We start from the raw sequence: 23,523 nt of genomic DNA, 5'->3' as shown, positions 1-23,523 counted from the left end.
GTGGCCTCTCCCGTTGCGGAGCACAGGCTCCGGACGCGCAGGCTCAGCGGCCATGGCTCACGGGCCCAGCCGCTCCGCGGCATGTGGGATCTTCCCGGACCGGGGCACGAACCCACATCCCCTGCATCTGCAGGCGGACTCCCAACCACCGCGCAACCAGGAAGCCCTTGAGCCATTTTTTAACCAAAGCAAAATAACCTAAGTATAATAAAGTGTTAAAATACAGCATAAAGATACAAAAACAGACATACTAATTCTAATTAGGAATGTAATTATGATGTTACATTTTTTATAATCCACAATTATGTTTAGGAAATCACACAAACATAGATCACTGATTTGAATGAAATGCATAAATTTGTAGCAAAGCTTTGTAGTTACCAAAAAAAAAATTACCAAAGAATGCACAAAATTAATGTTTATTCCACCTTTGTGTCGTATTCCTGGATCCTTCACCAATGTTACATGAGGAAAAAAAAGCAAAACAAATGAAAAACTGAAATCAGAATCACTAATGTTATCAAGTAGGGAAACAAATAAATTAAAATCTAGCAGCCATCAGCAAGAGTACAGCACAGACAATGCTGTAAAAAGAAACAAAGAAAATTGTTAGAAAACTGTATGCATCATACTCTTTCAAACCAGCAAAATATGCTTCTGCATACAATGGAACATAAACAGAATCGTTCTCTTGTAAGGTGTAGAAATGCAAATTCTTTAATATTGTAGATGGGTCAAATGTGTTTGTAAATCGTTAATTCTTTTAAGCTATTACAGAGTGGGCCAGGAACACATTTATGGATTCTGGGGACGATGTGTACTGTAATTCTTTGATTGGGATAGCGGACACTCAGCCAAAATTAAAAAAAAAAAAAATGAACACAGAAGTACAAGACAAAGGCGAATGAGACGTCTCTTATATCTTAGCAACATTTAGATGGAAATCAAATTTAAATGCAGTCCACTCTGCTTTTGAAGAGGCTTTGGTTCAGCTCCCAAATCTCGATTGCTTGACGCAGTCTCCTATGAGAATACTCAGGAGGTGTCTTCTTAAACAACAAACCTATTTTTAGTGGTGGAGCGCTCTTAGTAGCTGTGTCTGCGTGGGACTGGTAAACAATCACTATCTTTGGAGGAAGTCCTAATCTTTCCTTGTATACCCTCCCTATATGTGTAACTGCTTCTCTGTTTTCACATTCAGTAGTCCATATTGCTATTTTATCACCTTTAGCTCTAACATTAACCACAGCTCCACATACGTCATCACTGTAGTCATCAAAAGACTCTCCAATAAGGCACAGCAGTGTCTCTAGCCAAAAGCGATGGAGGTCACTTCGTCTCTGCTGTTTGTTCAATGTAATTAGCCATCGTCCTCCTCGTTTGTTTTTCTCATCTTCCCACATAGTCTCAATACCATCCTTAAAAAGTGAGTAGTCACAGCCAGGCATTAAATTACTAGACAACTGGATATGGTTGTACGGAGCCCAAAAGCCTTCAACAGTTATCAGACTTAGAGATCAGCCGAAGGTTTGCTTGCCAAGTTTTGCTTTTATCTTTTGTTTTGTTTTGTTTTTTTGTGGTACACGGGCGTCTCACCGCCGCGGCCCCTCCCGTTGCGGAGCACAGGCTCCGGACGCGCAGGCTCAGCGGTCATGGCTCACGGGCCCAGCTGCTCCGCGGCATGTGGGATCTTCCCGGACCGGCGCATGAACCCGTGTCCCCTGCATCAGCAGGCAGACTCTCAACCACTGCGCCACCAGGGAAGCCCTGCTTTTATCATTTTTAAAAAAACCAGAGTGCCCATCTGTGCTGTAAAGGATGTTTAATATAGTGTTCTGTGTTAGCAACCTCCTGATTAGATTCTGTTTTCTCTTCTTCTGTAGGTGGGGGATTAGGAGTAGGGGTGGTTTCCGGTTCCACAGCCGCCATCTTAGATCGAGCTGATCGCACAACCCAGGGACTCCAAGATTTTTAAAAATTTAGTTTGTATTACAGACGGATCTTCATTCTTGAAAGGGATCTTCGTACTAAATATAAATTACTGGATATTATCTGTGTATTACTAAGGATGATACGCCTACTAGCAGAGGCTGGTGGGGCACGGGAAAATAGTGGAGTTTAGGTGTCTAAAGAATCTATAGGAAAGGGTGTGTCACACAGTCATGAGTCTGGAAAGGACTTGGTGAGGTGAGAGCTGGGGTAGAAAAAGTCATGTTCTTATTTCCCTGCCCTAGAAAGGAAAGCATTCCAATGACTTTCTCCACAGCCTGGGGATTACATTTGGTTTTTTGTTTGTTTGTTCGTTTTGTTTTTTTCAGGAACTGGTATTTATTATCAAAGTCATATTCGATGTCAACAAGATGCCACAACTACAAAAAACAGTGTGCACATTGCAATCTCAATGCACACGTACGTTTGTTTTTATGGCAGGATTCATGTGAAACCTCAAACAGGTCTAAACTGTACTGACATCAAAACAGTGAGTTGACGAAACTCCAGGGTCTCACTTAGAGCTCAAGTTGGAGAGTGGAAATTGGGGTTGTTTAAGCCCAGCCTGGAGCCTGAGCTACAGAAACTGGAAAAGGGAATGAGAGAGAGGGGGCTTTGGTCTCTGGCTCTAGCATAGACCAGTTACCTCCTGAAACCTCAATTTCCTCATTTATAAAATGGAAATAACACATTTTTTGGCTTGAATGAACCATTGAATATAAAGATTCCTGGAGGAGCGCTTTGCATCAATAAATGCAGGTTTTGTACACATGCATTTGCTTTTTTTTTTTTTTTTGCGGTACGCGGGCCTCTCACTGTTGTGGCCTCTCCCGTTGCGAAGCACAGGCTCAGCAGCCATGGCTCACGGGCCCAGCCGCTCTGCGGCATGTGGGATCTTCCCGGATCGGGGCACGAGCCCGTGTCCCCTGCATCGGCAGGCGGACTCTCAACCACTGCGCCACCAGGGAAGCCCGCATTTGCTTTTTGACCCAACAATCCCACTTCTGGGAATTTATCCTGAAGCTATACCTCCTCCAATGAACACAATATATGCAAAAGTTTCTTCATTATCTCACTATTTGTCATAGCAAAAGATTGCAAACCAACTATATGCCACATTTATTCGTTTTCTATTGCTGCATAATATAAAACCACAAGTTTAGCTTCAAGTGACACCCATTTAGTAGTCGATCAGAAGTGTGGCGTGGTGTGGCTGGGCTCTCCACTCAGGGTATCACGAGGCTGAAATCAAGGTGCCGGCTTGGTTTAGTTCTCATCTAGAGAACTCAGCAGGATGAACCTGCTTCCGAGTCATCCTTATTGCTGGCAGAAGGCAGTTTCTCGTGGTGGCAGGACTGAGGATGCTCGTGGGGTGTCAGCTCGGGACGCTCTCAGCTCCTAGAGGCACCCTCATTCCTTGCCGTGTGAAGCCTCATTGTCAAGCCGGTGTGTCAAATCCTTCTTGTGATTTGAAGCTCTGACTTTCCTTCTGTGACCAGCTAGAGAAAATTCTCTACTTTTAAAGGGCTCGTATGACTAGGTCAGGCCCACTAAATAATCTCCCTATCATAGGGGCAACTGACTTGGGACTTTATTTTTATTTTTTAAAATTTATTTATTTGGTTGCACCGGGTCTTAGTTGTGGCAGGCAGGCTCCTTAGTTGTGGCATGCATGCGGGATCTAGTTCCCTGAGTAGGGATCGAACCCGGGTCCCTTGCATTGGGAGCATGGAGTCTTAACCACTGTGCCGCCGGGGAAGTCGCTGGGACTTTAATATACATGCAAAATCCTTTCACAGACTTACCTAGATTAGTGTTTGATTGAATAACTAGGAGAAGGTATGTGCACATCAGGGGCCAAGAATCTTAGGGGCCATCTTAGAATTCTGCCTATCACACTACAAGAAGCTAACTGTTAAATAACCTGGGTCTATCCACATGAGGGAGAACTATGCTGTAGTAATGAAGGATGAGAAAGGCCTCTGGGAACTGTCTTTTTTTTTTTTTTTTTAATTGGAGCACAGTTTATTTACAACGTCATGTTAGTTTCAGGTGTACAGCACAGTGATTCAGTTATACATATACATACTTTTTCAGGTTCTTTTCCCTTATAGGTTATTACAAAATAATGAATGTAGTACTGGGCACTGATTTTGTTTCCGAGTCAAACTTGGGTCACCTGCTTGCAGTAAAGCCAATCTACTGACACAGGGTTGTGGTGAAGGAAATTGCAACATTTATTGCAGGTGCCAAGCAAGGAGTCCAGGGCAGCTAGTGCTCAAAACACCCGAGCGCCCCAGTGGGTTTCAGGAAAACATTTTTGTTTATTTATTTATTTATTGGCCGAACCACACTGCTTGTGAGATCTTAGTTCCCCAACCAGGGACTGAACCTGGGCCCTGGGCAGTGAGAGCACGGAGTCCTAACCGCTGGACTGCCAGGGAATTCCCGGGAAAGCATTTTTAAAGGCAAGGTGGGCGGGGGTGGTGTCACAGGGTGTGTGATCAGTTCGTGCACAATTCTTTTTTTTTTTTTAACTTATTTATTTTATTTATTTTTGGCTGCATTGGGTCTTCGTTGCTGTGCGCAGGCTTTCTCTAATTGTGGAGAGCGGGGGGTACTCTTCGAAGCCTTCGTGGTGCACGGGCTTCTCATTCTGGTGGCTTCTCTTGTTGCGGAGCACAGACTCTAGAGCGCAGGCTCAGTAGTTGTGGCGCACGGGCTTAGTTGCTCCGCGGCATGTGGGATCTTCCCAGACCAGGGCTCAAACCCGTGTTCCCTGCACTGGCAGGCAGATTCTTAACCACTGTGCCACCAAGGAAGTCTCTTCTTGGATTTCTGATGCACAGAAACTGTGAGGTAATAAATGTTTGTTGTTTTAAGCTGCAAAGCATAATTATACAGCAATAGATACCAAACAAATAAATAAATATTCTTAATTTTGGGGGGGAATAAACTAGAAACTAATGACAATGGTTAGTGATAGGAAGTGAGTGGGAACAGAGTGCAGGAAACAGGAAGGGAGAGCTTCCTCTGAATAAAACATTTGTAAGATTTGATTTTGAACTAGGTGAATGCTTTATACATTCAAAAAATAAAACTAGGGGCTTCCCTGGTGGGGCAGTGGTTGAGTCCACCTGCCGATGCAGGGGACACGGGTTCGTGCCCCGGTCTGGGAAGATCCCACATGCCACGGAGCGGCTGGGCCCGTGAGCCATGGCCGCTGAGCCTGCGTGTCCGGAGCCTGTGCTCCACAACGGGAGAGGCCACAAGAGTGAGAGGCCCGCGTACCACAAACAAAAACAAAAACAAAAACAAACTAGATAAGAAAGATGAAAAAAGCAAACTAAAATTATGCAAATAAAAATAACAAACCTAACAATATATCACATATATTGCACATCGTTGAGAAGGGCCGTATTAATAAAGATAAAGAGAACTGCAAAGAAATCCTGAACTTAGAAGTTTTGCTGCTGGTATTAGTACTGAAGTCTCAGCTCTTTTGTGTATATTGTAGGATAGAATAAATGAGTAAATATATTGATGCTGATGGGAACCAGCATTTTCCTGCATTTTTACCCCTGCCATGTTTACTGTTTTTGACATCATATTTCATATCTTTTTGTTAGTAACCAGGGTTACTTTGTGGTAGAAAAAAGATATAAATATGGAAAGAGGAAGACTAGAATGAACCTCGCGGTGTTGAATTTTTAATTGGGGTTATCAGTATGAACTCATGATTTTAAAATATATTTGGGTAAAGACTATACTGTTTACTGTTTTCTTTTTTCTTTTTTCTTTTTTTTTTTTTGCAGTACGCGGGCCTCTCACTGTTGTGGCCTCTCCCGTTGTGGAGCACAGGCTCCGGACGCGCAGGCTCAGCGGCCATGGCTCACGGGCCCAGCCGCTCCGCGGCATGTGGGATCTTCCCGGACCGGGGCACGAACCCACATCCCCTGCATTGGCAGGCGGACTCTCAACCACTGCGCCACCAGGGAAGCCCTGTTTACTGTTTTATATCTATATGAATACATATATACTTGGTCCACTGAAAGGGCCTAGAAGAAATGACATCCCAGTAGCAAACACTCAGATTTAGTTTTCCAAGTACCATTTCCTACTAAAAGGAACTAAGGTTTCTCTGCATAAGGCAGAGAAAATGCAAGGAGAGCTTGGGAGGTCCTGGGTCAGAAAGCAAGGTAATGTTCAAAAACTGATAGGATATATGTAAGGAAAAAGGAGCCGGGTAGGGGGCTTCCACGGCTCACAAAAGGGCAATTTGAGCACAACAAATAATAATGGTATTTGATCAGTAATTTAATTAAATTGAATTTTAAAAGAATGCCAGAGTTCACACTGTTATTCAGAAGAAGGTGGGGGAGGGGAATTGTGAAGGGGAGGAGAAACAAAAAAGAAAAGGAGAAAGTGGGGGGCGGGAGTCCTCTTCTTTAGAAAGGAATGCCAGCTAATAAACGGAGAAGGAATGATAGCATTAGAAAATCTCCATTTTATAACGTTTGCGCTATGCGTTTGCTACCCCTATTCGGTGAAAATACTCATCTGGTTTCAGCCTAGCATTGCAGATATCTGTTGCAGAGGTAGAGACGATCTTTGTGGAGAGAACTACCAGACCACCCTTGATCAAGTGATCAAGCTTGACATCACGGATAATAGGCCAAAAGGATACTGTGCCTGCTGATGGAAGTATATAGCATCACCTCCGACTTTTCTTACTAAAAAGTTTGACTTGAATCTAACCATGAAGAAACAGTTCAATAAACCCATACTGATATAGTCTACAATTGGCCTGGACTTTTCAAATATGTCGAAGTAATGAAAGTGTAATGGAGCAGGACCCCATGGGAGCCTTCCAGGGACAGGCCTTCCCCCATCTCCTCTGTGCTGGCTCCTCTTTGAAGAACCTAGATAATAGTATTTGATGCACACTTCCTGAGTTGTTTGCAGAAGTGAACACCCCCTCCCGCCCCCCCCTCCAACAAATGGAAGATGTTAATTACTTGACAACCCCTGTGAGCAACTAGCTCCAGTCCTCCTGGAGCCTGAGGACAGATACTGTTGACCCCTGTGACACCACCCTGCTACCTCACCGTCAGCCAGTCAGAGAGCTGTGCACAAACTAATCACATTCCCAGCGACGCCCCCTCCCTCACCTGGCTTTTAAAAGTGCTTTGCTGAAACCCTTTTGGGGAGTTCGTTGCTTTTAGGGCGTGAGCTGCCTGTCTCCTTGCAATAAGCTTTTCTCTGCTCCAAACTCTGATGTTTCAGTTTGTTTGGCCTCGCTGTGCCTCCGCCCACGAACTTGCGTTAACAAACGATTCTTTTTAAAGTGAGAGTACTAGTACTAGGGTAGTAGACTAAAGGAGTTTGTACAGAGAGGCATGAAATCAAATGCAACGAATCCTGGGTAGATCTCGAACTGGAAAAAAAAAATGTGTGTGTGTGAGACCTTTAGGGACAACAAAGGAAATTGAAATATGGACAGTATATTGGATTTGACTGAAATGGTATTTAATTTCTTGCATGTTCTAATGCCGAGGTATTTTGGGGGTGAAGCAGTGTTGTTTGCAACTTTCCAATGGTTCGGGGTAATAAAAAAACTATACAGTGAGAGAGAACGCAAATACTGTGAAATGTTAGCATTTAATTTAGTGCAGAGTATACTGTTTAAGTCTTCAGTCGGTTTATAAATTTTCACACTAAAAAGCTGACTTTTTAAAAAAAGGAGTGCAAGTTTACTTCCTTCTGACTGCAGAGGTTCACGTGAGCAAAAAGAATCAGCACCCTGAGAAGGCTCTTCCGTGGCTCTTAAGTTTCTCTTTCACCGCAGAGTTGACCTCGAGGCCGTCGGAGGCGTCACCGAGTCCGGACAGCTCCTACCCCCGCCAGCGGCGAGCCGGAGTCCCGCAGCCCACTCCCTCTGCGGCCCCTCTCCGCCGGCTGCCGGGCGCGCGACCTGGGCGTGGCCTGTGCCGGGAGCGGCCAATGGGAGCCAAGGCTGCGGGCGGGGCCGCGCAGGGCGGGGCGGGGCTGCGCGCGGGCTCTTGGGCCGCCCCCGCCGCTCCCCAACCTTTCCTCCAGTTCCCGTGCGGCCGCTGGAAACGGCTGCTGCTGCGCCTGGGGAGTAGGAGGTGCAGGGCAGCCGCCACCCGGTAAGTGTCTGACTTCCCGGCTGGGGCCGCGCTGGCCGCTCCGCGCCTGCTCCGGGTCGTCCCTGCTCCGGCCCGCCCTCCATTGCCCCCCGGTGTCCAGAACCACTGGCGCGGAACTCCCGGCCCCAACGCGGCGGCGCTGCCCCCCTGGTCGGCCGCGGTCCCGGAGAGCCCCGGCGCCGGTGGCCCTACCCAGGGGCCACCTCTGCTCTCCGGTTCGTTTGCGGGGCCTGGCTCGGTGGGGCGCGAGGTTCCGGCGTGGGCCCTGCTCCTCGGGCTGCAGCTGCCTGCGGCCGGGCCGGTTCTGCAGGAGAGCCGGCTCCCGGCCCTCATCACTCGGTGGCGTAGGGGGTGATTTCTCTTCCAGCGTCACCGAGATCAGGCGTGAGGCCCGTCTGGCATCTCGGCGTGTGTGCCCTTGCCGCCGAGGTGCGTTTCTCCTGCCTCTGCATCCCTCACACCTGCGGTTCATTCAAGAGCGTGCAGCCCGGGCATCCGTGAGCTGCCTACTATGGGAAAAGGCTTTCTGTACTTTGAATTGTTCCTGGAACACACCAGGCTGGCTCACGTTAGCAAGGACCGGTTGAATTCATTTGCTCGGAAAGTTAATGCAGCTCTGGATTTTAGCGTAATTCTAGGTGTGAGTAATTTCGTGTAAAACAGTTGAAATGGCATTGTTCCTGCGCAGGAATAGCAAAACGTGTCGAACTGCCCTGCAAGAGTCGAGATTCGGCCGCCTCCTCTGGCGAGGAAAGTTGAAAGGCATGAGTTCTGTTCTTGACTTTGCTGCTGCCAAGCTCTGTGACCATGGACTTAGTTAATTCCCGTGAAATAAGATAAATTTCTAAGATTCCCTTCAAATCCCACGTGTTATTAGTCTGATGAGCTTATTTTTCGCCCCGTACCTTTAAAAAGAATGAGAAATAGGAAAAAGCCATGAAAGGCAGCCCTGCGAGGAACAAAGATTTATGAGCGCGCAGAAGTTTAGAGACTGGATTGGGGTTTAAGATTGGGGACTGAAAAGGGAGCACAGTAAAAGTGAAAGAACTTAGCCAGAATTGATTATATAAGAGAAACTTGGAAAGCTTTCGGAAGTTCCAGCAGCAATTACTGTTTTTAATTCCCTCTCTTTGTAGCTGTATAGATGAGGTAAGGAGAAAATAAATGCTGTTATAGAAAATGTAGTAGAGAGGAATGTAACTTTAGCATATATCTTAGGTGTAGGGAGAATCCTTTGTAGTTCTTAATTTGTATAGACACTTCTGCTCAGAAAACACTTTTTTTGGTTGTTAAATAGATAAAAATTTTTGTACATCCCGCTCGGGAAAACCCTACCTGTATTTTGAATATGTCGATTAACTACCCTCCCACCCACCGCTTTTTATTGTATTCTTATTATTTGCGCCAGTATTTTTAACAGCCTTTGGTAAATAGCGTTTGGCTTTGTAGTACATAGAGGAAGGATCAGCTTTGCCTCAGGGAGAGCTCAGTTTGAGTACTTCCTAGCTGTGTGACTAGGCACAGTCACTTTCCCTCTCTCAGGCTGTCTTTCCTCAATTGTGAAATGAGATAATGATACCTATTTCATAGGCTTGTGAAGGTTAAATAAAATCCTTCATGTGGAAGACATATAGCAGTGCGTGACATGTCAGGTATTAATAATGACAGTATTGTGTTCATAGTGCAGCACAGAGAAGTGGTCTCTGGGTCTTAGTTTGGCTAGAAGGTAGGGCCCCAAGAGGAGAACAAAGTAGCAAGCGATCAATAGCCACTTCCGTGCCGGAAGCTGGAACTTTTGCAGGTTGTAAGCCCTTCCTTCCCTGAGTCTCAGGCTGAGCTGCTGCTCAGACACTAGTGATCGCTAAGGGACACATCAATCTCCCTGACTGTGTTGGCCTGTTAGTCTTGACACTTGAGTAGCGTTGGGATTTTTCCCAAAAATTGAGCTAGCAAGTTAAGGAATGTGTGTGAGGAGAACCCCTCAAAGAGCTCAAAAACAAAGAAGTGGTTTAGTTTACTGAACAGAGAATTCAGCCCAAGATAACTGAAGCCCTTCACCGCTTGGCCTGGCCAGTACAGCTTACTTATTCTTATTTGACTCTGCAAACAGTAACCTGGGAAGGCACGGTAGTCTTAACTGCTCAGGAAGCTAGTCCTAGCTTTGGGAAAGGAAAAGAGAAGAGCCCCAAAGTTAATTTATCCTCGTCTTAGTTAACTTTTAAACATTGTAGTGAATAGACTGTACTTTCTTACAGTTTAACCAGGGATACTGGAGGGGGGACCCTTGTTTGTGGAAGATAAGTTATTGTGGGGTAATATCTGAATAGGAACTAATGGGTGTGTGCTTCATCCCATGTGATTCAAAACCCTGGGAGGCAATTCCACCACAAGGTCGAGCTCTACTTGAGTAGTTGCATATGAGTATAACCCAGAACCTCTGGGTTTTAATATTATAACTAACTAAAAATTTAATATCAAAACCAACAGAAGAAAAAATAGCCAGATCTCATTAAACTTAAACTGGCAAAAGTATTGGCAGGAAATCAGAAAGTTAATGGATGAGATGACATGAAGTCACATGACAGTATAGTTTGTTGTTTTTTAAAATAAATTTATTTTTCGCTGCGTTGGGTCTTCGTTGCGGTACGTGGGCTTCTCGTTGCGGTGGCTTGTCTTGTTGCGGAGCGCAGGCTCTAGGCTCACAGGCTCAGTAGTTGTGGCTTGCGGGCTCTAGAGCGCAGGCTCAGTAGTTGTGGTGTATGGGCTTAGTCGCTCCGCGGCATGTGGGATCTTCCCGGACCAGGGCTCGAACCTGTGTCCCCTGCACTGGCAGGCGGATTCTTAACCACTGCCCCACCAGGGAAGCCCCCCGACGACATAGTTTCTAAAAAATGTTTTGTTTCTAATTAGAGATCAGAAGTTGTAATCCCATTCCGAATAACGTTTTTGCTGACATTTTAGAGGATATCTTGTGTGTGTGTGTGTCTATTTTGTACATATACATTTATGTATACACTGTAGGAAAAAAAATCTCTATTAAATAAGATGAATGCCAAGAAGAACCGGCTATAATGTCAACACTACCTAATCAACTACCTAATTTTAAGTGATACATATTCCAAGACCATCATTTATTTGACTCATTGATGCTTGGGATTTCCCTCATTCAGTGGCCGGGGCCCTGTGTGTCTACTTTTAAGAAGCTCATCAGCCAGGTTAGGAACTACTAATAAGGAGTCTAGTGTTCCACAGAGATGCTTGACGCATGTATAGTATCACAGCCGAGAAAATAAGAATCATAGAGGCTAGGGGGAGGGGAAATGGAGAGGAACTGCTTAATGGTTTCCTTTTGGGGTGCTGGAGTATTTTGGGGCTAGCTAGAGATGGCGGTTGTACAAAATTAGAATGTACTAAGTGCCACTGAATTATTTGCTAAAATGGTTTATTTTATTTTTGTTTGTGTTTTTGCCTGTACCGTGCGGCTTGTGGGATCTTAGTTCCTCGACCAGCGGACCAGGGATTGAACCCTGGCCCGGTGAGTGAAAGTGCCCAGTCCTAACCACTGGACCGCCAGGGACTTCCCTGGTTTATTTTGCAGTACGTGAATTTCACCTCAGTAAAAAAACTTTGGGAAAAAGTACGAATACTATCTTTGTATACTGTGTATTGGAAAAATTAATTATAACTGTTTAGATTGACTACCTTCTGACTATATTTTTCTCTTAAGACTTTTCTCTTAAAGCACATTTTCATTGTTTCTAAGGTACATCTTATCAGTAGTACCTTTTCCAAGGTGCTTGGTAATATTTTCTCCTTAATTAAAATGCCATCACTCCTTTTTGATCATGTACAGCCTCAGGTGGTAGCAGAAAGAACACTAAACTTGGGATCAAAGCATTTGGGTGTTGGAGGTCCACTTCTGCCCCGTCAGCCATGTGGCCTTGGACAAGTTGCCTTCCTGAAACTGGGTTTCCTTGTCTCTTTTTCTGTCCTATCCCAAACTTGAGGGGGGATCCACTGAAATCATTTATGTTGAACACTTTTGTAACGGCAAGTTACAGTGCTTCCAGACGCTAACGTTATGTAGTTATTTTGCTTTTTTTTTTTTTTTTTTTTGCGGTACGTGGGCCTCTCGCTGTTGTGGCCTCTCCCATTGCGGAGCACAGGCTCCGGACGCGCAGGCTCAGCGGCCATGGCTCACGGGCCTAGCCACTCCGCGGCATGTGGGATCTTCCCGGACCGGGGCACGAACCCGTGTCCCCTGCATCGGCAGGCGGACTCTCAACCACTGCGCCACCAGGGAAGCCCTGTTTTGCTTTTTAACTTGGACTCGGCAAAACCCAAGAATGGGTTGAGGACAGTAATGAATTACTGGATTTATTATTAATGTGTTTTATAGTCTGTAACTTATAGTGTTAATCGTTCCCTTAGTTATGAATTTAGTAAGGCTGAGAATTAAGCACAGATATTAAACTTTTTCAAGGCTAATAGTGAGATGAGTTTTGGGGAGCAGGACTTGTTCTTTGGTACTGAAATACATAAAACATGATGATTTTTTAAGTTCCATGCTCAGGGAGCCTTCTACCTTAGTCATGTGTAACCACTCTGAATTTGGTTAATGTCTGTAGATGAGGAACAGGTATCTGTATGTCTGTTAGGGTCCTTTTTGAGTTCCTTTGTTTTCTGTTGGTGTAAGGAAGCCCCTTGGCCATCTTGTGAAGTGACGTTCTTGGCAGTGGTGACTTGTGGTAGGTCTCCTGGGAAAAACAGACTTGGGAACACTCCCAAACGTGCGAAGTAAAAACATTGGGCATATTGCTTGCCAATGACTATAGTAAATTAGGATTTTATTTTAAACTGACAAGAATTAGAGTTGATAGTATATACAGAGAAGTGTGCTAATTTCCATGTGTCTCCTGTTAATTGGCGCAAGGCCAGATTTGCCGACGGAAATCGCATAAAACTGCAGAACACGGAATGAATGTGGGGGGCCTGGCTGTGGCAGGTGCGTGCATATATGTCACAGTGAGTGAGGACCTATACAAGGAAAGGAGGATGGAAGGCAACATTTGTGTCTTTTTTTTTTAATAGATCTTTATTGGAGTATAATTGCTTCACAATATTGTGTTAATTTCTGTTGGACAACAAAGCCCTTCGGCCATATGCATACACATGTCCCCATATCCCCTCCCTCTTGAGCCTCCCTCCCACCCTCTCTATCCCACCCCTCCAGGTCCTCGCAAAGCACTGAGCCGATCTCCCTGTGCTGTGCTGCTACTTCCCACCAGCCAACTATTTTACATTCCGTAGTGTATATATGTCGATGCTACTCTCACTTCGCCCCAGCTTCGCCCTCCCACCCCGTGTCCTCAAGTCCATTCTCTATGTCTACCTCTTTATTCCTGCCCTGCAACTAGGTCATCAGTACCATTTTTTTTTTTTTTTAGATTCCATATTATATGTCAGCATATGGTATTTGTTTTTCTCTTTCTGACTTACTTCACTCTGTATGACAGACTCTAGGTCCATCCACCTCACTACAAACAACTCAGTTTTGTTTCTTTTTATGGCTGAGTAACACTCCATTGTATATATGTGCCACATCTTCTTTATCCATTCATCTGTCGATGGACATTTAGGTTTGTTCCATGTCCTGCCTGTTGTAAATAGTGCTGCAATGAACATTGTGGTACATGACTCCTTTTGAATTACGATTTTCTCAGGGTATATGGCTAGTGGTGGGATTGCTGTGTCATGTGGTAATTCTATTTTTAGTTTTTTAAGGAACCTCCGCACTGTTTTCCATAGTGGTTGTATCAATTTACATTCCCACCAACAGTGCAGGAGGGTTCCCTTTTCACCACACCCTTTCCAGCATTTATTGTTTCTAGATTTTTTGATAATGGCTATTCCGACTGGTGTGAGGTGATAACTAATTGTAGTTTTGACTTGCACTTCTTTAATAATTAGTGATGTTGAGCATCTTTTCATGTGCCTCTTGGCCATCTGTATGCCTTCCTTGGTGAAATGTCTATTTAGGTCTTCCGCCCATTTTTTAACTTGATTGTTTTTTTGATATTGAGCTCTATGAGCTGTTTGTATATTTTGTAGATTAATCCTTTGTTGTTTCATTTGCAAATACTTTCTCCCATTTTGAGGGTTGTCTTTTTGTCTTGTTTATGGTTTCCTTTGCTGTGCAAAAGCTTTTAAGTTTAATTAAGTCCCTTTTGTTTATTTTTGTTTTTATTTCCATTACTCTAGGAGGTGGGTCAAAAAAGATCTTGCTGTGGCTTATGTCAAAGAGTGTTTTTCCTATGTTTTACTCTTAAGAGTTTTATAGTGTCTGGTCTTAATTTAAGTCTTTAATCCATTTGGAGTTTATTTTTGTGTATGGTGTTAAGTAGTGTTCTAATATCATTCTTTTACATGTAGCTGTCCAGTTTTCCCAGCACCATTTATTGAAGAGTCTGTCTTTTCTCCATTGTATGTTCTTGCCTCCTTTGTTGTAAATTAGGTTCCCCTATGTGCGTGGGTTTGTGGGCATTCTATCTTGTACCATTGATCTGTATTTCTGTTTTTGTGCCAGTACCATACTGTCTTGATTACTGTAGCTTTGTGGTATAGTTTGAAGTTGGGGAGACTGATTCCTCCAACTCCATTTTTCTTTCTCAAGATTGCTTTGTCTATTCGGGGTCTTTTGTGTTTCCATATGAATTGTAAAATTTTTTGTTCTAATTCTGTGAAAAATGCCATTGGTAGTTTGATAGGGATTGCAATGAATCTGTAGATTGCTTTGGGTAGTGTAGTCATTTTCATAATATTGATTCTTCCAATCCAAGAACATGGTATATTTCTCCATCTGTTTATGTCATCTTTGATTTCTTTCATCAGTGTTTTATAGTTTTCTGAGTACAACTCTTTTGCCTCCTTAGGCAGGTTTATTCCTAGGTATTTTATTCTTTTTGTTTCAGTGGTAAATGTGAGTGTTTCCTTAATTTCTCTTCCTGATTTTTTGCTGTTGGTGTATGGGAATGCCAGAGATTTCTGTGCATTAATTTTGTTTCCTGCAACCTTACCAAATCCATTGATTAGTTCTAGTAGTTTTCTGGTAGCACCTTTAGGATTTTCTATGTATAGTATCATGTCATCAGCAAGCAGTGACAGTTTTACTTCGTCCTTTCCAATTTGTATTCCTTTTATTTCTTTTTCTTCTCTGATTGCCGTGGCTAGGACTTCCAAAACTATGTTGAATAATAGTGGTGAGAGTGGACATCCTTGTCTTGTTCCTCATCTTAGTGGAAATGCTTTCAGTTTTTCACCATTGAGTATGATGCTTGCTGTGGATGTGTCATATATGGCCTTTATTATGTTGAGGTAGTTTCTCTCTGTGCCCATTTTCTTGAGAGTTTTTATCATAAATGTGTGTTGAATTTTGTCAAAAGCTTTTTCTGCATCTATTGAAAGCATATGTTCTTATTCCTTAATTTGTTAATGTAGTGTATCACATTGATGTGTGTATTTTGAAGAATCCTTGCATCCCTGGGATAAATCCCACTTGATCATGGTGTATGATCCTTTTAATGTGCTGTTGGAATCTGTTTGCTAGTATTTTGTTGAGGATTTTTGCATCTATGTTCATCAGTGATATTGGTCTGTAATTTTCTTTTTTTGTGATATCTTTTTCTGGTTTTGGTATCAGGGTGATGGTGGCTTCGTAGAATGAATTTGGGAGTGTTTCTCCCTCTACAATTTTTGGAGGACTTTGAGAAGGATCAGTGTTAGCTCTTCTCTAAATGTTTGATAGAATTCGCCTGTGAAGCCATCTGGTCCTGGACTTTTGTTTGTTGGAAGATTTTTAATTATGGTTTCAATTTCATTACTTGTGATCGGTCTGTTTATATTTTCTAATTCTTCCTGGTTCAGTCCTGGAAAATTGTACCTTTCCAAGAATTTGTCCATTTCTTCATGGTTGTCCATTTTATTGGCATATAGTTGTTTGTAGTAGTCTCTTATAATCCTTTGTATTTCTGCAGTGTCAGTTGTGATTTCTCCTTTTTCATTTCTACTTTTATTGATTTGTGTCCTCTCCCTTTTTTTCTTGATGAGTCTGGCTAAGGGTTTATCAATTTTGTTTATCTTCTCAAAGAACCAGCTTTTAGTTTTATTGATCTTCTCTTTTTTCTTCGTTTCTGTTTCATTTATTTCTGCTCTGACCTTTATGATTTCTTTCCTTCTGCTGACTTTGGGTTTTCTTTGTTCTTCTTTCTCTAGTTGTTTCAAGTGTAGGGTTAGATTGTTTATTTGAGATTTTTCTTGTTTCTTGAGGTGAGATTGAATTGCTATAAACTTCCCTCTTAGAACTGCTTTTGCTGTGTCCCATAGGTTTTGGGTTGTCATGTTTTCGTTGTCATTTGTTTCTATGTATTTTTTTATTTCCTTGATTTCTTCACTGATCTCTTGATTATTTAGTAGCACACTGTTTAGCCTCCATGTATTTGTGATTTTTACAGTTTTTTTTCCTGTAATTGATTTCCAGTCTCATAGCATTGTGGTCAGAAAAGATGCTTGATACAATTTCAGTTTTCTTAAATTTTCCGGGTCTTGTTTTTGTATCCATGCAGTCAGTCTGTGTCTTTTGGGACATTTAATCCATTTACATTCAAGGTTATTATCGATATGTTTGTTCCTATTACCATTTTCTTAATTGTTTTGGGTTTGGTTTTATGTGTCTTTTTCTTCTCTTATGTTTCCCCCGCTTAGAGAAGTTTCTTTAGCATTTGTTGTAAAGCTGGTTTGGTGGTGCTGAATTCTCTTAGCTTTTGTTTGTCTGAAAAGCTTTTGACTTCTTTATTGAATCTGAATGAGATCCTTGATGGGTAGAGTAATCTTGGTTGTAGGTTTTTCTCTTTCATCACTTTAAGTATATCCTGCCACTCCCTTCTCACCTGCAGAGTTTCCTCTGAAAAATCAGCTGATAACCTTATGGGGATTCCTTTGTATGTTATTTTTTGTTTTTCCCTTGTTGCTTTTAATATTTTTTCTTTGAATTTAATTTTTGTTAGTTTGATTAATATGTGTCTTGGTGTGTTTTTCCTAGGGTTTATCCTATATGGGACTCTCTGTGCTTCCTGGACTTGGGTGACTATTTCCTTTCCCATGTTAGGGAAGTTTTCAACTATAATCTCTTCAAATATTTTCTCAGATCCTTTCTTTTTCTCTTCTTCTGGGACCCCTATATTCCAACGTTGGTGCGTTTAGTGTTGTCCCAGAGGTCTCTGAGACTGTCTTCCGTTCTTTTCATCCTATTTTCTTTATTCTGCTCCTTGGCAGTTATTTCCACCGTTTTGTCTTCCAGCTCACTTACTCGTTCTGCCTCAGTTATTCTGTTATTGGTTCCTTCTAGTGTATTTTTCACTTCAGTTATTGTGTTGTTCATCTCTGTTTGTTTGTTCTTTAGTTCTTCTAGGTCTTTGTTAAACTTTCTTGTATTTTCTCATCCGTGCCTCCATTCTATTTCTGAGATTCTGGATCATCTTTACTCTCATTACTCTGAATTCTTTTTCAGGTAGTTTGCCTATTTCCTCTTCATTTATTTGGTCTTGTAGGTTTTTACCTTGCTCCTTCATCTGTGATATATTTTTTTGCCGTCTCTTTTTTTTTTATATTTTTTTATTTTTTATGAGTGGGATTGTGTTCCTGTCTTAGTGGTTGTTTGGCCTGAGGCTTCCAACACTAGGGTTTGTAGGCTGTTGGGTAGAGCTGGGTCTTGGTGCTGAGATGAGGAGCTCCTTGAGACCTCACTCTGATGACTATTCCCTGGGGTATGAGGTTCTCTGTTAGTCCAGTGGTTCAGACTTGGACCTCCCACCGCAGGAGCTTCAACCCAACTCTGGGCTCGTGAACCAGGGTCCCGCAAGCCGCCTGGGGTGGCAAAAAAAAAAAAAAACCAAAGTAAAAAATAAAATTTGACTAGGAAACTAACAGACATGTTAGGAAGAATATAAAAATAAAAATATAGATGAATCAACAACCGGAAGGTGCATCTTTACCATAATAATAAATAAAGAGGAGGAGGGAAAAGAAAAAAACCAAGTGTGGGGGAAGTCCTTGGCTGTGGAGGCGGGGCCTAAGCAAGGGCGAGGTTTCGGCGGGGCCAATGCTCAGGACGCAGAGGGCTGGAAAAGGGGGGCTGTGGGGAACAGAAGGGGCCTATGAGTGCCCCCCAGCCCTGGTCTCAGAGGGCAGGGGACCTCACCTGGGAGCCCCGCAGGCTCCCCAGGCCTGAGTGGCCGGGGCAAGCACCCTCCACTCCTCTCGCTTCTCTTGCATGGCCTCTTCAGCCTGCCTCTCCTGATCTCCCCAGCCTCCCTCCTATGCCCCCAGGACCCACGTGGCCTGGATGGGGTTTGGCGGGGGTGGGGGTGGGGGTGGGGGGTGGGGTACCGGCCTGGGAGCTCAGCAGGCTCCCGGGGCCTGAGTGGGCGGGGCAATCGCCCTCCACTCCTCTCCCGCTGCTCCAGGAGAGTCCCTCCCGCCTGCCTCTCCTGATCTGGCCTCAGGGGCGCCGATCCTGTCTGGCCTCCGCGCCTTCTCTCCCCTCAGTCCCCCTACATCCTACTGGTTCACTTTGGGGTCCCTCCCGTCTCCTTGAGAGTCAGAGTCTCCAGGCAGGCGCACTAGTTGTGGGGAGACGCTAACTCTGCGTCTTCTCACACCACTATCTTGACTCCACCTCCCGTGAGTGTCTTTTTTGTATTTAATTTCCACAGTAGGCATGAGTAAAGGTGTGGACTCTACCCCTAATTGGTTGTATTGGCTGCTTCAACTATGATGATGATGAGGGAGAATTTAAAAACCTAGAGGTTAACAGGAAGTTTACTAGGAAGGGGGTGATGAGGCTCTGACTCCATAGTCTGCCTCGTTCCTTCATCCCGGGCCGCCTCACAACTAGTAACATAACGTGAGTAAGAGAAGAGAGCTAACATTTATAAACTACAGGTTCATTTTGGTCATTTTAAGTAATTATCATTTTAGTTTGTGACGCTGGGTTGCAACATTTTTCTGCTTCTGTGTATCTGAAAGACTCCAGTACCTCCTGGGAGGGACTCACTAAGACAGTGGCAAGCAATGGCAAATATTTATTAAGTGAAGAACAGATTTAAGATAACATGGACTACCCAGAAAATCACCTCCATTGTACTACACTAATCAACGCATATCAAGATATCAATATATCGGCTTATTTAAGGCCTGGGTTAGAATTAAGGCAACTGATGGAGTGAGGTGGGGTTTAGGAAATAGGGGTGCTTTCCTTTATAAGGTGAGGATCATCTTGGGAACCGTGCATGTGTGGGTGAGGGCAGGGTTCAGGGGTAGCATCTGGTAGTGCTCACTCCAAGTGAAACACGAGCTTAAAGAAGAAACTGCCTGGGGCTTCCCTGGTGGTGCAGTGGTTGAGAGTCCGCCTGCCGATGCAGGGGACACGGGTTCGTGCCCCGCCGGTCCGGGAAGATCCCACATGCCGCGGAGCGGCTGGGCCTGTGAGCCATGGCCGCTGCGCCTGCGCGTCTGGAGCCTGTGCTCCGCAACGGGAGAGGCCGCGGCAGTGAGAGGCCCGCGTACCACAAAAAAAAAAAAAAGAAGAAGAAACTGCCTGTGTGAGAAGTTACAGCATTGAAACACCTTACTTTTGTGTCCAGGAAAAACCCTGTTGGAGGCTATGCGTCTGTGAACAAAGGAGAAGGGACAGCGGTGAGCATGTCAGCCCTGAACTGGAAGCCCTTCGTGTACGGAGGCCTGGCCTCCATCACAGCGGAGTGCGGTAAGGAGCCCAGGGCGAGGCCGGTCAGCTGCCTGCTGTACGTGATGAGGCTGAAACTTATGGATGTGATCGTTGGGTGTCATAAGACTTACGGTGTGAGTGTAGTTCAGGCACAGAATGTGAGATTATGAAACACTGAATCTCAGGATTCACAATTTCTTTCTTCCTTTGCGATACTTTTAAGACGAAATAGTGACTTGGGCTGCTTATTAGCAGTTTAGGGTTGAAAGTTCAGTGGGGAGACAGTTGGACCTGTTGCTCAAACGGAAGTTTCATGCATCATTGTTGGATGCCATCTGTCCTGTTCTCCTTGTCCTTTTCCCCCCGCTTCATCACTGTTAACACGTTTGGCTTTAAAAGAGGTTTAGGGAGCCCCAGGGCCTTCCTGAGCCGGAGGCGAGTGACTGTCATCGTGTCATCATGTTCGAATCATGCCTGTTGTTCATGTCCTGCTGGTGACTTCCTCATCCGCTCAGCTCCAGTCAGATCCTATTTGTTCCTTTGTTTATTCCCCTGATCATTCATTCAGCACATGTTAATTGACGGCGGGGGTGGGGGGGGGTGGGGGGGTTAGGACTCTGCACTTTCACTGCCCCAGGTCCCGGGTTCAATCCCTGGTTGGGGAGCTAAGATCCCACAAGCTGTGTGGCGTGGCCAAAACCAAAACAAAGCACATGTTGATTGAGATGCTGCCAAGTGCCAGGTGTTGGGCTGAATCGCTGCTGTCCTGGGACAGAGGCTGCCCTTGAGGAGCCAGTGGGGACCTGGGCTGAGGGGTTGAGGCACATTAACCACCGACCACTGGCTTAGGCTCCCCGTGTAGATTCGTCGCCACAGTGACTCAAGGTTACTGTGTATGGGTTTATATGTTTGGATGGACTATCTCTTAGGTACTACATTAAACGTTTTTACCTACATTAAGAGTCACTTTTAGGCTGTAACACACAGGTGAGAAATTCCTTTAGAAAACGCATTTATCTGCGTTCATGTTGAACCCCGTATCAGCCTTCACATGTGTGAAAAATAGTAACTTACGTTTTATTTTTATTTTATTATTATTATTATTATTTCTTGGCTGCACTGCGCGGCCTGCGGGATCTAAGTTCCCCAACAAGGGGTTGAACCCAGGCCCCAGGAGTGAAAGTGCTGAGTCCTAACCACAGGACTGCCAGGGAGTTCCCAGTAACTTATATTTGAAAGTGGATTTCCTGTTTGTGTAAATCATTCCATGTACCTACTTTTGATAGCAGTGTAGCCTCCTCAAATCCTAGGTAGAATAAGATGGGACATAAATTAAAATGTACAGAAAACACAGTTATGCATTTTTAAAAAGATTTAAAAAAATCTTTTGGTTCCTAATTTTTTTTTTAAATAGGAAGATTGCAGAGTATCTGCCTTTCTTATTTCTGTTTCTTAGTTTACATTATAGTCTGAATGTTTCCTCAGTAATGTATCCCTGTGTATCCTTTGTTTAGTGAAATTTCTTTCTATTAAGTGAAACGTTTCCTTCTTAAAAATTTTAAGGTACTTTTCCAATTGATTTAACCAAGACACGGCTCCAGATTCAAGGCCAGAAGAATGATGCAAACTTTAAAGAAATCAGGTATCGAGGAACGTTGCATGCGTTAGTGAGGATAGGCAGAGAGGAAGGCCTAAAAGCACTGTATTCAGGGTAAGTAGACCTTCGTGTGTTTATATTTCAGTGTTGAGCTTTCAAATGAACAGACTTCACACTAAGACTTCATAGAGAAAAAATACAAGTTTGGGGTGTATTCAAGAGCAAGTAGCAATCGTTGATTTTTTTTTTTTTTTCATTTTTCATTTCAACTTTATTTTCTATATATGTGTTTTAATGTAGCGAGTGTTGTGGTGAACCTGTTTTCATTATATTCAAATACAGATAATAATACAAAAATTACATTTGTTTTAATAGCCCTTCCTCTGGGTTATTCTGAATTACTGAGGTTTTTGCTATAATGAAAATGATATGATATTCTCCATAGGTAAGAGTTGCAGTGAACAGCTTTTCTTTAATCCAACATTTAACGACCAGTGTACTGCTGGCACTGGATAGGAAAGTGTGTAAGGCGGGGTCCTGCCTATGTCAGTCAGAGGCCCTGCAGGAAACAATTCGTTTGGGTGGTTTAAATGAAGGAGATTAATGAAAGGGCTACTTAAGGGTTAAGGGAACGAATAAAGGATTTTGAGGTACCTAGAAACTAGCAAAATGAGAAATTGTTACCAACCCTAGGACCAGAGAGACAAGGACAGGAATGGTGTTAGCAGAGCCTACTAGGGTTGGAGCCTTGAAGGACCCAACAGGAGTTGTTGAGAGATGCCTTGCTAGTTAGTGCCCAGGGAGAGGAAGAAATACCTCCACTTCTTCCCCCTCCCTCCCTCCCTCCCTCCCTCTCTCCCATCTTCAATTGGCTGGAACCAGCTGGCAGGGGAGCTGGGTGGTGTCATCCATGGCACCAGCCTCGGCACAGAGCAGCACGGAGAGGGGCGAGACTGGATCTGGGTGGACACATGGGAATCGGCAGCAGCCCCCTGCCCTGAAGGAACTGTGGTTGAGTGGGGACTGCAGGTGTGCAAACGGGATTACAGTGGCGTCTGCCGAGTACTAGACTCTGGTTGAGGCAGGGCATCAATCCCAGACTAAGAGGCCCTGGATCTGATCTTGAAGGACCAGGTCCAGATCCCAAACTGATGTCTCACAGCCCTCCCACCCACGGGTCCCCAAAGGTTTTTGTCTTTCAGTCGAGCCAGTCTTTTAAATGCGAGAAGTTGAACATAAAAATCATTCGATCTTCTCAAGAAAGCTAACATCTGGGCCCACATTGGGTCACTTATGATAATAGTAACTGGTGTTAAGGATGCTTTCTCTGGTTTACCAAACCTCTGGCACTCACATAGCGTAGGTGTGCAATTAGACTCAGCCCGCCTCACGCGCTCATAGCATCTGCCCGGTACCTGTAAGTGTGAGTTTACTATACCTGTGGCAGACAGAAGCCACTGAAGGGTTTTGAGTAGAGGGACTGACATGATCAGGTTTGCGTTGTAAAAAATTCCTGCCTGCCATTGGGAGAAAGAGAGACAGTGACAGTGGAAGCAGGCTGGCACATAGGAAGCAGAGACAAGGATCTGACCTGAGGAATTGTCTTGGGGGTGGAGAGAAAGAAGGCAGGCTGTTTAGGGCAGAGGATCGACATAGTGTACGACCTCATACATGAGGGGTGGTGGGGAAGGAGGAGACGGGCTAGTGTCTCTGGTTCTGGCCAGTGTGCAGATGGAGGTACCATTCCTTGGTCTAGGACACAGAAGAGGAGAGCGGATTGTTTGGAGAGGGAGGATAATTAGTTGGGTGAGACACTTGCTCTGGTGGTAGGTGTAGGACATGTGAATTGAAAAATCTGGGAAGCAGCTGGAAATGCATCTTGGGATCAGTGTTGGAAACATGAATTTAGGAGTCATCACTCTTTGGACAGTTGAAGCCATGCGAGTAGATGAGCTCATCTGGGGAGTGTGTGGAGCCGTGAGAGA

The 23,523-nt window shown here is 44.2% G+C and overlaps 1 protein-coding gene and 1 pseudogene across 7 annotated transcripts in view; one reads left to right on the top strand and one right to left on the bottom strand.

Moving 5' to 3' along the window:
• Positions 1–251: 251 nt before the first annotated feature.
• LOC101316944 (eukaryotic translation initiation factor 4E-like) lies at positions 252–1,943 on the bottom strand (annotated as a pseudogene).
• A 6,059-nt stretch (positions 1,944–8,002) lies between these two features.
• SLC25A30 (solute carrier family 25 member 30) overlaps positions 8,003–23,523 on the top strand; it is a 43,985-nt gene continuing 28,464 nt past the window's right edge. For 4 of the 7 annotated variants that reach the window (XM_019936534.3, XM_019936532.2, XM_073795214.1 and 1 more), the window contains exons 1-3: positions 8,004–8,159; positions 19,859–19,980; positions 21,505–21,652. In XM_019936534.3, the coding sequence (XP_019792093.1) occupies positions 19,917–19,980; positions 21,505–21,652 (212 nt within the window). In that variant the 5' untranslated portion in view covers positions 8,004–8,159; positions 19,859–19,916. Of the gene's footprint in view, positions 8,160–8,455; positions 8,589–19,858; positions 19,981–21,504; positions 21,653–23,523 lie in introns of those variants that run through there. The other 3 variants (XM_073795213.1, XM_073795215.1, XM_073795216.1) reach the window with 2 other exon arrangements.

The sequence above is a fragment of the Tursiops truncatus genome, chromosome 18 (genome assembly GCF_011762595.2).
Source record: "Tursiops truncatus isolate mTurTru1 chromosome 18, mTurTru1.mat.Y, whole genome shotgun sequence".
In the NCBI taxonomy this organism is placed as follows: domain Eukaryota; kingdom Metazoa; phylum Chordata; class Mammalia; order Artiodactyla; family Delphinidae; genus Tursiops; species Tursiops truncatus.
The sequence above is the reverse complement of the archived record's forward strand: the minus strand, read 5'-3'. Positions and strand labels throughout refer to the sequence as shown.